General features: G+C 38.0%; 1 protein-coding gene across 3 annotated transcripts in view; it reads right to left on the bottom strand.

Moving 5' to 3' along the window:
* Positions 1–16,098, bottom strand: part of fras1 (Fraser extracellular matrix complex subunit 1) — a 270,024-nt gene that overhangs the window by 87,570 nt on the left and 166,356 nt on the right. For all 3 annotated transcript variants that reach the window (XM_017306806.2, XM_008417773.3, XM_081610905.1), the window contains 5 exons: positions 14,267–14,407; positions 12,381–12,521; positions 11,791–11,931; positions 6,556–6,850; positions 4,100–4,184 (listed from right to left, as the gene is read on the bottom strand). In XM_017306806.2, the coding sequence (XP_017162295.2) occupies positions 4,100–4,184; positions 6,556–6,850; positions 11,791–11,931; positions 12,381–12,521; positions 14,267–14,407 (803 nt within the window). The remainder of the gene's footprint in view (positions 1–4,099; positions 4,185–6,555; positions 6,851–11,790; positions 11,932–12,380; positions 12,522–14,266; positions 14,408–16,098) is intronic.

The following is a 16,098-nucleotide window of genomic DNA, read 5'->3' as shown; positions in this document are numbered from 1 at the left end:
ACAACCAAGAAGAATGCAGCAAGTGGTTTCTGGATGGTAAGTCAACAACAAAACTCTTGTCTTTTCCAGAAACCATTTATTTAATTTATTTATTTATTTCCCCCTGGGATCAATAAATCATTGATCCCAAAACCAGCTGACCAAACGTGCTGGAGCTCGGTTGGGGTTGCTAAGTAACGGCACAGTGTCATCATTCGAGAGGTTTTTGAAACAGATCATTTTTCAGATACAAAAAACATTAACTTATTTCCAAAAAACACACTGCAAAAAAAAAGACAATCAATGTCGAGCTCATTTATGAAGCACTTTTAAAACATTTTTGGTGTAGTTCCACTTGAAATTAGACAAAACAAGTAACTGGGTGGCTTTTTTTAAGCACTTGAGCTGTTTTCAGGAGAAGGTGGGAACCAAATAGCACGAAAACGTCCAAAGAGTAAATTTTCCATAACAGGTCCCCTTTAAAAAAAAACATCATTCTGTTTGAAGATTTGGAAACTGCTGCAGAGAAAACATCTCATCGCCATGAAAGGCTGCTGAGAAGATCTCAAAACCTGACAGTGGTTGTGTTTTCCTCTGCATGACTGCAGCCTGGCGCTGCGGCCGCCTGCTGCAGCGTGGAGCCGCAGTGTTGAAGGCAAGACGGAGGTTAAACAGGGCGCTTCGTTAAACATGGCGCTTCGTTAAACAGAGCGCTTCGTCAAGCAGCGCCTCACACAGCTAACAAAGCAGCGAGACGCGGAGGCCTCCCGTTGTGAGAAACCTTCTCCAGAGCTGGTCGTTGCCTTCCTGCTCCTAATTACCGAATAAAGACGAGAAGAGGAGAGAATCTGGTTCATTTCTTCTCTAACCATAATGGGACTCTTTTAATGCAGTTTTTAAAATATGACATTCAACTGATGTGCAACTTTTAGCCTTCCACAGGTGGTCCACTGGCGCCCCCTAGTGGGCAGCAAGGTACTGAATGCAAACGTATTTTCCGTGACGTGAGTTTAAAGTGCGACACTACAGCTAGCTTACCAAAGGATTGTGTTTAAAACTTGTAATGAATAAGTGGATTAAAACCAGATCACTCAAAAAAAACCTTACTGTTGAAAAAAAAAAACAACTCCAGCAAAACGTTTATGATCAGAGGAAGTCATATCTGATGTTGGTGGATAATTCTATACATCATGTTTATGGCTAAGCAACTCAAGTCTATTTTTCTTTTATTGTGCTTCTAAATGTTATTAATTCACACAAATCTTGGTAGGAAAGAACAACTTATTTTTTCGATTTCCGTGTGTTTTTTGACATCATCAGAAAACTAAGACTGCAAACTTTCAGAATCTGTAAATAACTGAAAAAGCCCTGAGTCAACATGTTCACATTTACAAAACAGCGCATTAAGATGGCCAAAGAAAACAACAAGAGAGTCAAGAGGCTCATATTTTCAATTCAGTTCACATATATTAAGATGTGTTACTGCAGGATAAGTTCAAGTGTTTGTTAAATGGTCTTCAGTAGGAAAAAGTTTGAGAAACGCTGCATTTAGTACTCGCTTTGTTATTGACAGTGAAAAATCCAGGAATATTTTGCTGCATAAAACTGCTCAAAGCATGAAACATCTAAATGTGAACATTATCTCGTATTTCTGGAAAGTTCAGTACATTTGTCTGAAGTGCTATTTTTCTAAAAGCTTATCAAAGCGCATGCTGTGAGCAGAAAAACAACCTGAAGATTCGCTTGCCGGGCAGGGGGAATGCGCTGAGCTGCAGGTGGAGAAGCGAGCGGGTTAGAAGCCGTCGGGTCGGGAGCTCCGAGCGGCGCAGCGTGACGCAGGGCGTGCGTCTAATGTGAATCGCTCCTCGGCTGCTGGATGAACTCCAGCGTTTTGGCTGCAAAGCAGCAGCTCAAGCCGAACGAAACGCCTCGAACAAACCGGAGATGCCCTGATTCAGGGTGACCCAGACCCAGATTCTTTCACCAGAGTTTCTACTGGTTAAATTTAGAAGCAGGAAATCCACCAGGGTTTAAATTTAAGTCCTTCATGAAAACAGCTGATTTACTTATTCAATAATTAAAGAAAGTTAAGTATTTTCAAGTCTGTCTCAGATATGTGTAATATGTGACTTTACTTGATTAAAGGTTTATTATTATGCATTATGCTTCGTTGAATAGGTTAGGATAGGTCAATACAAAACATGTTTATTACATTTTGTGTACAAAATCATTCTGAGACAATGAGATTTTAGTCGTCTCAGTTCTGCCTACTGAGCTGTTTTTGGGTCTCTGTTTCTTTAAATCCAAAGAAGCTGCTGCTGGCCACGCCCCTCCAACTCAAAGTTTACATTCACACCTAAAAATGGCAGCAAACAGACGCACAATTATACAACCATTCATCTTTGAAAAGCAGAAGTGGAACCTCCTGCACAACCAACAAGAACACAGCAAGTGTTTTCTGGAATGTAAGTCAATAGCATAACACTTTTGTCTTTTCCAGCAGCCATTGTGCAACGCATACAGCGGTAAAACCAGGTGACGGAACACGATGGAGCTTTGGGTCAGCTGGAGGAACTTCAAGCATCATCTTAGTTTTCATGAATCAATAAATGCAAGATTCAAATATTGCGAAAAGAAACATCATTCTAAGTCAGAGCTACAAATCATGGGACAAAGATGTAAAAATGTTGATGGAGGAAGCAATTTATAAATAAATGTACAAATTTAAGACATTTGTTTCAAGAAAGCATTAAAAAACTTAAGAAAATTTAAGATTTTTAAGCAGTAAATGTAACATTTTGGAGCCTCCATCAGCCCTGGTACAGAGAAAGCTTCAACATGAATAACAAAGAGGCAAAACTTTTCCAGGTTTTTTTTTTTCTCGTGAGGCAGATGACTTGTCTCTGGCGCCGACCTAGACTGTGTCGTCACGTCTCTGATCCACACAATAAAACCGAAGACGTGCCGGTGCTGCCTAGGAGCGGCAGCGTGTGGGGCTTTAAATCGTGCAAAGGCACGCCTGCACACCAAAGGAAACGGCTGAAATCTCCCACCTGAGGCAAATGAAAACAATCAGGAGGCAGACTCAGGTGGGAGGGCAAACCCTTTATTCTGCTCAGGAGAGGTGTCCAACCTTTCATCTGCAGCTCTTTCCCCAAAAAGCCACGGCTCAGATTGCAGCGCTGCTGCAGAAACAAATTGTCTGTTTTGTGTCGGGGGTTAAAACTCACTTCTCTTCTCACTGAAAGGAGCCAGTGACTTCTATCAAAGGAAGCACAGCAGAGCAGACAGAGCTATCGGAGCAGAGCCGTCATCTGAGAAACCGTCTCTTTAAATCAAAGAGCAGTCTGATCTGTGCGGCTACTTCAGCAGATATCTGCAAACAGCAGATCTCTGAAACAGAAGCAGACATCGCAGTCACTTAAAATAAAGTGTTTCTGTTAAGATCCTTGGTTGTTTTTTTATTTGTGTTTTGTTCATTCCTGAGTTCTTCGTTATTGTGACAATGGCCTTGTCATATTTAGTTCACTTTTTAAAGTTTATTTCTTGTGTTCTTTTTTGTGTATTCTGCACCGCAGAAACAAAATCTTACAAGGTATTTCTGTCCAGTTTCTAGTCCACATTTATTTTTTTGAAATCGCACAAAACTAACATAAATTAACTTTTTAGCAAGGTATAGGAGCTTGTTTGGAAGTCAAAGTCCAAGTTCCACTGGCAGATTATTTCACTTCTAACATGGGAAAATGGCTTGTAAGTGAAATAAAAAAAGTTACGTTTGCTAATTTTGTATATTTTTGTTCCTTCGTTATGTTGTGTCTCCCTCGTGTGGCAGATTTAGGTTACTGCACCTCTATTTAAGCAGACTTTGTTTTTAGTTTGCAGATCAGTTTGTGTTCAGTTAACCTCAATCTATTATTTATCCTTTGATTTATTTTTGCACTGCTCTGTTACCTGTTTTTGAAATGATTAAATTTAAATGTTTTCCCATTTTTAACAGCTTTTGTGTGCTTGTTTAAATCTGGTCCTTTACAAACAAACAAACATACATTAAAAAAGATCCGGAGAAGCTGAGATCTTTTGCTTTCAAGATGTGGAGTGATCAACCAAAGTGAGTGTTTACCTGCATGGACACGGCGTGAACCTGAACTGCAGCCGGTTGAGAAAACATCTGGGGGTCAGCAGCTCGTAAGGTGAACTCACCAGTCCTATACAAAGGAAGAAGACATCATGAGCAACAAAAAGGCAGCCGATTCAAACCGATTGAAAAGGTGAAACTACTCTGATTGAGCAGCAGACGTGCTCTTTAGACCAGGATGTGTCTGGAAATGAGTCAGCTGAGGCTAACGGTGTGAGCGATTAGACCTAATCACCTGAGGAGAGGAAACGAGGACAGTAACCCGCCACAGTTCACATCAGCAATATGTGACCATCCTGCCTCATCATTACAGGTTTATTAGAAACAACTTCCAGGGGCCGGATCAGCCAGTCTGAGCACCGACTGGAGCAGGACAGACGTAAATCACCAGGAGGACAGTGTGTGATGCAATCGGTTTAAATTACGTTAATATTTTACAATAATTATTTGAATACATTCACGTTCCTTGGAACTATAGAAGATACTTCCATCTGATTGGCTGCTAACATTTGGTCCAGAGTGTAAATTCTCAGTCATCAACAATAAGACAAGGTCGATTCACGTGATAATTCAAAACATGCACCATGTTGTGTTCAAAATTAAAACTGGCTTAAAAAATAAGAAACAAAAGCTTATTAGAAGTTTATTTTAGTAAAGTTTTTGTGCTTTCAATGTAATAAACAAGCCTCGTCTGAAAATATATTCAATTTGTTTTAAATATGACCACAAACGTTACTATGAGGTGAAGATTATTCATACAGAATGACACAATAACCAGGATGAGGAGGAGTTTAACGTTACGTCATTGGAGGAGACGCTGTGATCGAAGCTCCGCCCCCTTTGAGAGTAGCTGCCGTTGCTAAGCAACATATGAAACACTTTACATTTGTGCCAAACTCTGATGATGTTGGACGTTTTTTGTCCTTTAATTGTGATTAAAGTTCTGAACATACTGCAACTGGAATTAGTGTCGTTTTCTTTTTTTTGTGAAACGTAAACCTACTTCGGAGAGCATCCGCCGCGACGCCATCTTGGATTATTTTTACATACAATACAAGAGTTCTTGTTTTTCATCCGTAATTAAAACACAGTTTAAAATATTCTCTGGTTCTGCTGGGGGTTTCTACTGAAATTTCCCTAAAATCCTTCAAAACTAGACAACTGAGCAAAATGCGAAAATTCAACTGGATTAATTTGGGGTGGGTTTGGAGGGAAACCCAGACTTCCCTCTCTCCAGCTCCTCTGGGTGCCAGCAGAAAATAAATGAACATTTGAGAGCCTAAACCTATTTTTATTACAGCCTTCACTCTGTGTTTATAGATGCTCCTGAAATAACCACTGAGTCTCTCAAAAAGGCATAAAGAGCCAAACGAAAGCACCCAGGTCTGATCGGCAGATGATGCAGCTAGTTTTAATACAGCTGTGAGTCTGCAGGCGTTATCCAGCACTCCACATAATTTGAAAAATACGGCAGTAATAAGGGGATTTAATCGCATTTGGGTGGCTTACATTCCGATGTCTGTATTAATCTAAAAGCCTTAAACTGGGCAACAGATCATATTTTGCTCATTTATTGGCTTTCTGCTGTATTAGGCCACAGCAGCTGCATCACAACTCACTGCACTGTTTATTAGGTTTATTGTGACTGGATAAAAGGACACTGGAGTCCAACACAGAACAGAACGGACTTATTTCAGAGCAGCTGCAGTGTTAAACAACAAAACAAGCTGATGGTTTGGATTGAAAGAGACAACACAATCACTCTGATGTGTTTTCTGTCATCAGATTTGGGTCAAAAGCAGCAAAAAAACAAACAAAAAAAAAAGCAGAACATAAATTATTTACACCTCATTTTTACAGGATCCAGTAAAGGGCTGGGCAACAAATGGATAAAATATACATATGGCGATAGATAAATACATCTGATAGAATATTCAATATTCAATATATAGAATATTCACTGAACTCTGATCTGGAACCACACAGCATTCTGGGAGATGTAGGCAGAGGACAGACTTTAGCCCAGAGAAAAGTAAAATAAAATCTAGATGCGTTTCAGTTTTATTTGTAACGTAAATTTACCAAAATAAAGCTAATCTGATCTGATAAACAAGTAAATATGGCTTTATTTTAACAAATACAACATAACAGATGAACATCCAGTCCAGAAACAGGAAAACCGTTTGTCCGCCGTCACAGGTGGCCATGCTAACTAGCTTGAGCATTTCTCTGCAGAGAGCAACATGGGGAGTGAGTAGAGGGATGAGCAGCAGCACACTGAGGATGACTGACAGCGCTAAGCCCCGCCTCCTGGCTCTGATTGGTTGTTTCTAGTTAGCACTGGGACAAGGCAGAGTAGCTTGGTTTTTTCATAGGTTATCTGTCTCATACCATTCTTATAAAAGTTGCATTCTGCAACTGTAAACATCTGATCCACTCACCTGGCTTTGTTTCTCAGGTGTGTGAAGTGGACCCGACCACGCTGCAGCTGTGCCCACGTGAAGGTGTCGTCTTTGTGTAGCTCTCTCCTCGTTTTCCCTCCATTTTCTCCTGCTTCCTCCTCCGTTAACAGGACCAAACGACCGTTGTTTGGTTCCTGAACGAGCTGGAAGCTCATCCGCCCAGAGGGACTGTCGGGGTCCCTGACCTCCAGCAGAGAGGGCAGCAGGGGGGCGGAGCCACCGATGGGAACCAGCAGGGAGCCGTTGATGTGGAGGACAGGGCTGTGGCGGTTCACTGAGGAAAACAAAAACCACAACGTCACATGTGGCGTTCCTCAGGGCTCCATCCTCAGACAACTTTTATTCAATAGGTTATATGGTGCTACAGCATGTCTTATGTCATCTATGCTGACGGCAACCAATGACCACATTCCTATCACAGAGTCAGCAGCTGTGTCTCCACACTGTAAAAACACAAAATGTTACCAAGTGGTCTAGTTTCTAATTCAAATATCTTAAATTAAACTAACTTACAAGTAACGTTTAAGAAAGATTAAGTCAATAATTCCTTAAAATGATTTGAAAAAAGCACAACTTCCCCAGAACATTACAAAACATTTTTTTACGTATGTAAGTGAAATAATTTGCCAGTAGAGCAAAGTAATTTTTCATCCAAATTAAGGCATTATCTACTTAAAACAAGCTGCTGTGTCCTTCTGAAAAGCTGCTTGTAGCTTATTTTAAGTGTTAACAGTATATTTGCACTAAAAATAGAATAAAATACTTGGTAAGATTTTGTATTTGTTTGTATCACACAGTCCATTAAAAGTTAAAGTGTCGAATCCTTAATGCTATAATCGCCAGATGGCTCAATTATGAATATATTATACTTACATCCATCGGCGCCATAACTTTTAATAACTTATCACGTGAACAAACTTTTTAAATTTTAATTGCATTTCTTGTTTAATGGAAACACAGCAATGGCAAAATTGTGTTTTTTCGACAGCAGAATATCAAAATATAATGTAAATGCAGTTAGTGCATCTATAATTTCAAATAAGTCAACAAAATAGCTAAAGATCGACCTCTAACTGGCACTAATGAGGCTGAAAACTAAAAATCACAGGAAACCTCGGTGTTGCTGAATGCTCAGACATAAATTTTAACATCAACAAAATGTTTATTACTAAATCTGCATATTACTATCATAAAGAATACATGATTTATTGATGTAAAAGAAAACTAGTCTGAGCAGAAAAACCATTAAAGTACATTTCTATTGAGATCTTTTTAAATTTTCATATTAAATATATATATATATACTGGTAAAAACTATAGAATGCATCAATCTACACCACATTTCCATTATTTTTAATAAAGACCTGAACCTCATAATTACTGTAATCAGTACATTTTTAAACCTTTCAGATGGTTCAGCTTAATGGATAAAACGACAGCCGGGCAGTGTGGTGGGTGTGAGTGGGTGCTAGGGGTGAGAAAATGCAGTGAAAGGGAAACGGGTGGGGGAGGGGCAGCTCACTTCTGAGAGAAGTAGCGTTGTGAAACAACTCGGTGCTGGTGTGGCATTTTAGAAACAGGCTTTAATTGGAGCTGGCTGAACTTTACACGTGAACTTTTTAAAGATCAGCTCTTTTTCAGATGCTTCGATGTAATCTCATTATATCGCCTCTAATGATGCCAACAGCCACTCTGAAACCTCAAACTTTTAGACAAGTAATTATTATTACAAATGGGAACAACTTTATAATTTAAACCACTAGTGAAGGGGGGAGTGGGGGGTTATTCTTTTATTGGGTGGTAAAAATTATTTTTTAAAGTTTTTCTTTCCTTTTCTTTTTGATTGAGTCATGAATTAGTACAGGCCTCGAGGCTAAAACTGTTCGTTATTTCAGAAGAAAGGGGCATTTATCTCAAAGGGAACACAATTATATATTTTTCTCTTTAACACATTTTTTTTCATAAATTGTTTCACAACTGCCGCCTTCCCCAAAAGGCCTGCGGGATTGTCACTTATAGGTTCGCAGCATCTAAAGATAAATGAAAAAAACAAGTGCAAGGCTCCTTAAATGACTAAAATCCACAGTCAAAGCTTTATTCTTTGTGATTCAAAGACAAATTAAATCTATACGTCACACAGTTAATACTAGCTGTCTAGCTTAATAGATTTGTGAATCAGTAATTCTGCTGCTGTCATAATAAAGTTTTACAAACTGTCATCCATTCTGAAATATAAAGACACTCAGAATAAATGTGAAACAATTGAGGTGATCTAACGGCAATATAGTAAGACGAACTACGTCTGTGTTTGAGCTGAACTTAATGGAAAACAAGATTTGTTGTGTTTTTGTAGCCATAAAACGAGAAAGTTTTAACCAAAACCAGAAGGGTTACGTCTCATTTTCTGTCAAATCATGCTAGTGGTAGAATATCAGTGTTCACTGAACTCCTGTCTTCACTTGGATAAAAATGGTAAACCAACATGGCTATCGGATATTTTAGCTGCCATTTTGTAAGTTGTCAAACTCTGTTGTTAGATTGACTGGTTGAAAAAGATCAACTTTTATTAGCTGTTCAATTGATTTGCAACAGCTGTAAGGTTGGCTCTGTCCAGTAGGTGGCAGTAATGCAGCTGTACGCTAGTTGCTAACCACCATAAAACATCAGAAGAAATAATAAGGTCGACTCTGCAGCTAGCAGCTAGCTTGACTCTGATAAGCTACTAGCTTGACTTCCAGCACTTGTCACATAAAAATACATTATTTAATTTTTTTTGTTTTTTTTTTTTGAACAGCACCAACGATCCTAAAAGCTGGTAGAAGAAGTTTAGTTCTTCCATAGACCAGGTTGTCAAAAAATAGGTGAAACACTGCTTTTGGCTGTTAGCTTACCTCTCATTAGCCGTTAGCTCGATTATGACTTCAAGCACAGCTCAGATTAGGTCTTAGTAACACAAATTAAAGGTTGGCCCTGAATACCACAGATAGCTATTTATTTATTACTGCTGTTGTTGTTATTATTAGCAGTAATATCTCAAAATCTCAAATAACATCTGAACTGTGATCAAAACGCTGACTGCTACCGGAGATTCTTCCTGTCCAAATAAACACCATTCACATCGACTCTGGTAAGTTTTAACATCACTTAATTTTCCTTTGGGATGAATAATGTGTTTTTAATGTGAACTTAATGTCTGATCAGACTAACTGTAGTTTTAGCAGCTGGTAGCTTCTTAATTAGCTGTTAGCTTAGCTTTTGCCTTTACTCTGATCTACTGCTTTGTACATTTTCAGCTTGTTTTGAATATATTTTACATTCAAATGGCCAAAAACACTGAGATCTAATATTTTCGTTTACTACAAGTTTTTAGGTGCCTGTACATTTTGAAGCTACAACTTTATTTAGTTTTAAAGTAATGCAGCAACATATTCTTTATCTGAGTTTTTTTTATCTCAAAAATGCTTTCATCTTTATTTTTAAAACAGAATATATTTCGTTTTTTACACTACTACCAACGCAAAGCCTCAGTTTCTCTCCATGTGTAACTCCCAGGTTATAAATTAGTCTGTTATTATTAAGATCAAACTGTATCTGATCACTTCTCAGTCTTGGTTCTAAAGGGGAACAACAGCAAGATAATTTCAGCGTATTATTTAGTCATGAGAAAATCACAAATCCAAACATGATGCTATATGTAAACTTTAAAAGCAGGCCCTCTCTAGATTCAATCAAACGGAATGACGCTGTGGGATTTATAACCCTGGGAAGTTTAGGATAACTTTTCTGTTGCCTAGCAACAAGCCATGTGGTTCTTCTGTGACGTCCCTAGGTCATCTGCATCATTTATGAGCCCATCTCAGTTTTATTTGCTTGCTATAACTGCACACATGCACTGAAGTTATGTAAGACATCGAATTTCAATATTTATTTAATATGAAACCTTAAGAAGTAAAAAAAAAAAATTGTCTTAAAATGCATTTCCGGTTTATTTTATTTATTTTACCAAACATAGTATTTCTCTGTAAAGATTCATTCACAACTTTGACATAAACACTGGAAAACAAGCTAATTGGGACAGGAAGTCACAGCTCTAACTTTATATATTTATATTTATGCAGATTTTTGTTCATTTTTACTTGAAGTTTTCCAGCTGGCTTGGGCCTGCAGGCAAGTCTACCAGCTGATATTTAGCATGTTCAGCAGGCAGGAGACCTGGGTCAAGTAGCTAAATGTTTTTTTATCACTCACTTTTTTAGTCACTCACAGACATACGAAAAGAGCCATAATAAAAACTGGTTAAAGTTTACAAAATGCTAATAAATGCCTATTTCATTATCGTCTTTAACACAGGAAACTGCATATTTAAGTGTGGCACCTGTACAATCTTTTAAATCCAGATTAACACGAATAAATAAAGGCCAAAAATATGTGTGCATCCATTACGTAAGCAGCCTGGGATTTCACAGTTTTTTTTAAATCATCAATTTTTGAATTAATTGTGACCTATTAGGCATTAAACAGGTTCGGAAAGGTCTCTGGGATATACAAAAATTGTTTTTCTATAATGAGATTTTAGTCTGATCAGTTCCATCACCAGAATGACCAGAGGCCCCAGGTTTAGGGCCTCTGTCACTTTAAATCCAAATAAGGATGGCCACGCCCCTCAACTCAGCATCTTCGCTTGCATCTCAAAATGGCTTCATGAAACCAATTATGAATCCATACATATTTGAAAGTCGAAAGTGATTTCTGAATAGTTAGACAACAATAAAACACTTGTCTTTTTCAGAGCTCCACTGACGTTGCTAGGTAACGGGCTGGATTCCGCTGAGGTTGCTAGGTAACGACTCAGTTCGTTCTGATTTGCTACTTTACGTTCCGAATGTTTCTGAAATGGCTCATTTTCCAGACACCAAAAAACGTGAACTTTTTTAAAAACGTTTGAGCTGTTTTTAAAAGTAGTAAAAACCCAAATGTAAGTACAAAAAAACTGTAAAATGTAAATTTTACATCATGAGCCCCTTTTAAAAAATAAATAATTGACCAAATTCAAATCCGATTTTTAACCCCCACTCCTGGTATTTTCTTTAAACTATAGTGCTAACTCTATGAATCCACATCTCAGCTCAGATTCTCATGCAATCTGAGAAACAATGAGAAATTAGAAACATCTCCAGGCATTGACATGTCCTTCCAGTGGCATAATGTTATTACCGTGGCAGGTTCTCGTCTTCTGATCGGCATAATATCCATGTCCACAGTCGGGAGTGCAGTATCCTTCCATCAGGAAAGTCTGGTCACGACACACTAAGCAGCGTCCAACGCCGTCGCACTGGACGCAGTCCGAGGAGCAAGCTGAAGAAACAGGACACCACAGGCAAGAGTGAAGGAGAATTTTATTTTAGAATTTCCTTTTTTTCTGTGCAGAACTTTCATTGCAAAAAGAAAGCTAAACATAAATATATATATATACACACACACACCTGGTGCTCAGTGTATAGAGAGAAAAAAACCAAGGTTTGAGCAGAGTAAAGACCTATATATATATATATATATATATATATATATATATATATATATATATATATATATATATATAGAGAGAGAGAGAGAGAGAGAGAGAGAGAGAGAGAGAGAGAGAGAGAGAGAGAGAAAGTAATTAAATATATTAAAAATACTTTTATATTAAAAAAAACCTATACAGTACAGAACTAAAACTAATTCACAAATCTAAAGTAATTCACTAAAACCATAAAGTAACGCTATATTGCGTTTTAAAAACATTTAAACGTGTTGATTCTTACACTTGCAGACTTGTGATGGGGAATCCAGGTAATAATTTCTGCCACATTGCAGGACACACTGTCCCTGCAGAGTGGCGTAGGGAGGCTGGCATTCCAGACATTTCCCAGGACTGTTGCACTTCACGCAGTGATCGTCACAGCCTGAAACAGACAGACATACGAAAAGAGAAAAACATGTCACTGGATATCCCAAAAAAATCTCAAACTGCACAAATATACATAAATACTCTGTGTGGAAAATATGCAGCAAAACAGATGCAGCCAAGGAGAGGAGATCAGCTGTCTGATGCAAATCTTTAAATAAACTATCTTCACAATGTAAAGATTTTTCCCCATCAAAGTGTCACAAACTCCACATTGAACATCACTGGTCAGGATTCCTTCGCTATAAGAAAAACTGGTTTTTCATCCAGTGTGAAGAGGCACAAAAAGCTGCATTTCAGCCATGCTTAGAGTAAATATTCACAAACTTCAGTTTCTCCCCTGGCAGCATAACTATGGGTTCATCTATTGTATAAAACATGTATGCACCGAATGGTTGTTGATACTATGTGAGCATAGAGTTGAACAGACGTCATTGTATAACCAAAACCTGGAGTCCTCAATACATTCTCCACAGGTCAAAGTCGATCTGTTCTCACATACACGCACAAACCACTATGACTAGGATTGTAGTAATGAGTTGAAAAGTCTTAAAGGCCATGAATCTTGATTTTGACATTTTGGGATTCACTCATTGTATAAATCTAAGCCTAATTTCTTTTAAACGTGACCTATTATGACTCCTTGACCAGGTTAGAACAGGTTGTACAAAACATATTTGTTACATTTAGCTAAGGATACTTCAGTCTTCTCAGTTTTGAGTGTGTTGCTTTAGGGCCTCTGTCACTTCAAATCCAAATAAGCTGCTGCTGTCCTCAATGTTTACACTTCCACGTCAAAATGGCTGAAAACAGATGTGCAATTAAACAACCATACATGTTTGAAAAGCAGAAGTGGAGCCTCATGCACAACCAACAAGAAAGCTGCAAGTGGTTTCTGAATGGTAAGTCAACAACAAAACACTCGTCTCTTCCAGCAGCCGTTAGATGCATTTCCTGTACAAACATGAACAAAACTTTATCAATATTCCACTAATTTAGAAAAAACACAATTTCAAAATTGTGGCATTCTCATTAAATAAGAAACACAATTAAAATCCCATCTGAATAATTTTTAGTCAGTAAATAAATCGCCAAAACAGTTTTTTCGAAATTGCCGTATTTCCATTAACCAAATTCATTTGGTTAATTTCCAAATTTGTGGAAATGTCAAATTGAGCATTTATAAGGTAAATGGAAGCACAGCGGGGACAGCGGTCAAACCAGCTAGATACGCGTGCCGGAACTCCACCTGGGTTGCTAGGTAACGGGCTGGGCTCTGCTGGGGTTGCTAGGTAACAGCGCAGTGCCCTTTGAATGTGACTAAACGAACTGGAGGTTTTTAAAACAGCTCGTTTTCCAGACACCAAAAAACATTAACTTATTGCCAAAGAAGAGCTGAGTGTTTCTGGGCTGTTTTTAGAAGCAGTTGAGACGAAAACAGCTACATTTGCAAGCATATAAATGGGGCAGCTGAAGCCTTTCCAGGTGTTGGGAGATTTAAAAGAATATAATCCCAAAATGGAAACCTTTGGGTCAGATTTTAGCTGCATACTCAACATAATTTCCATTTGTAGTTCAGGTTCCTCCTTTTGGCTGCACTGCCGCTGATTTACTGCTTTAATCATCGCCGGATTATAAAACATTACAGAAGATGAACCTCAGGTGATAACATGATGAAACCAGAGGTGGTTGCATCAGCGGTACATGAGGGAGAGACGCTTATGTGCTGTCTGTGGGACTGACCGAAGCATCCGTCTCCATCCTGATAAGATCCGACGGAGCAGCCCTGGGCGCACACGCCGTCCTGCAGCACGTATCCCTCCATGCACTGCAGGCAGTCGGTTCGCAGAGGGCCTTTACAGGCGTTGCAGCTCCAGTCGCACTCTGGGAACAGCACAGGGGAAACAGAAGAGGAAGTGTTGGGAACATTGGGAAAAAAAGATGATTTAAATTCATTTCTGTTGCTTATCACAAATCACCTGCACATCTGGAGCGCTGGTGGTGTACGAAATAAACCCTGGCAGGAGAATCAAACCCAATAAGAGCTAAACAATCCTCCTTCTGTTAGATTTCAGGTTTGAAATGAAGCGTCACATTGATTCCAGAGAGGAAAGGATGTGATTTTACGGTGAATGAAACTCTAAGCCAAGACACATAATCAGAAATAACAGGTTTTAACGTAGAGATACAATCAGCACACTTTAGTTTTTGCTGAATGTGAAAAAGAAAACTTAGGTATTACTGAACCGCTGGACAAAAAGAAAAAAAAAAAATTATATATATATATATATATATATATATATTTTTTTTTTATTTATTTATTTTATTTATTTGGGATTTTGTTTTTCATCTTTTATTTCAAAATAAGAAAATTTAAAAGGATAAAAATTATTTATATTTAATTAACTAAAATGTTAGATAATTAAAAAAAATACATTTAATTTGATGTTTAAATTTAATAATTTTTTACTTCAATACTAAATACTTTATATAAGTGGAATAAAATATGTCATTGTGCTTGTAATAAATAAACTAATTAAAACTAACATTTAGAACCAACCAATCAGACTATTGTTAATACAAAACGTCATTTATTGCTATTTAATTTAAAATGTATGCAATATCTAACCTAAATGTCTCTGGGTTTGCAGATCTACGACAATCACAGAGTCCATTTGTCTACTTCATAAATTACTCAGAGATTTTCTGTCCTCTGAAAGCTCCCGGCGGTTTCCTGGAGCTTTTCTAGTTTTCAGAGATAAAATGTTTGTCTTGTTTTCTCCAACTGAAGGTTCATGGCAGGTTCAGGTCGAGGCTGCACGTGGCTGGGGGCGAAAACGCATCATGCCCTGGAAAACCAACCGTTTCTGCTTACACTACAAAAACAAGGAATCCCACCAAGCATTCCTCGTCTAGTTTCTATCTTAGTACACTTGAAATAAGACAAAACCAGCTTGCAAGTGACGTTTTATGAACCGTTTTAAGTAAAAAAAATTCTTAATATTAATGGGAAAAAAATGCTAGAAACTTTGGAAAAATATCTGGTGAAATAATCTACCAGTGGCACTTTGGTAGAATTTTTAAATCAGTTTTAATTGATTAGTTACTTAAAACAAGCTCATATTTCTTGCTGAAAAGCTAATTGTAAGTTAGTTCCGTCTTATTTCGAATATACTAGGATATTTCCACTAGAAAAAGATCAAGAGTTTGTGTTTGTTGTCTCAGAAAAATTCTAACTTTTCACCTCGATGCCATAAAAGTGTTTCCTCTTAGCTGCTAATCCTGAAACAAGCTAAAGAAGCAGCAATCTCGTCTCCATGGAGACGGTACCTTAAGGTCCTCCAAACCAAGAGAAATCTCATTACCTGGAACCAAACCAGAGGTAAAGGGAGATACGAGAGGTGGCTTTCTGTAATCTACAGGGGATATTTGGTCCCTTATATTCTTTACTTCATTTAGTTATGGTTTGAGTAAAGGAAAATAAAGCCAGAACGGACTCCAATATGCACAAGCTGCACAGCGGGACAATAAATAATCCTCTCTATCGGGAATAAGACATGAAAGCCGTTTCATTT

This window comes from Poecilia reticulata, chromosome 9, assembly GCF_904066995.2.
Source record: "Poecilia reticulata chromosome 9, P_reticulata-male-v2, whole genome shotgun sequence".
NCBI classification, from domain to species: domain Eukaryota; kingdom Metazoa; phylum Chordata; class Actinopteri; order Cyprinodontiformes; family Poeciliidae; genus Poecilia; species Poecilia reticulata.
This window is presented reverse-complemented; position numbering and strand designations above follow the sequence as displayed.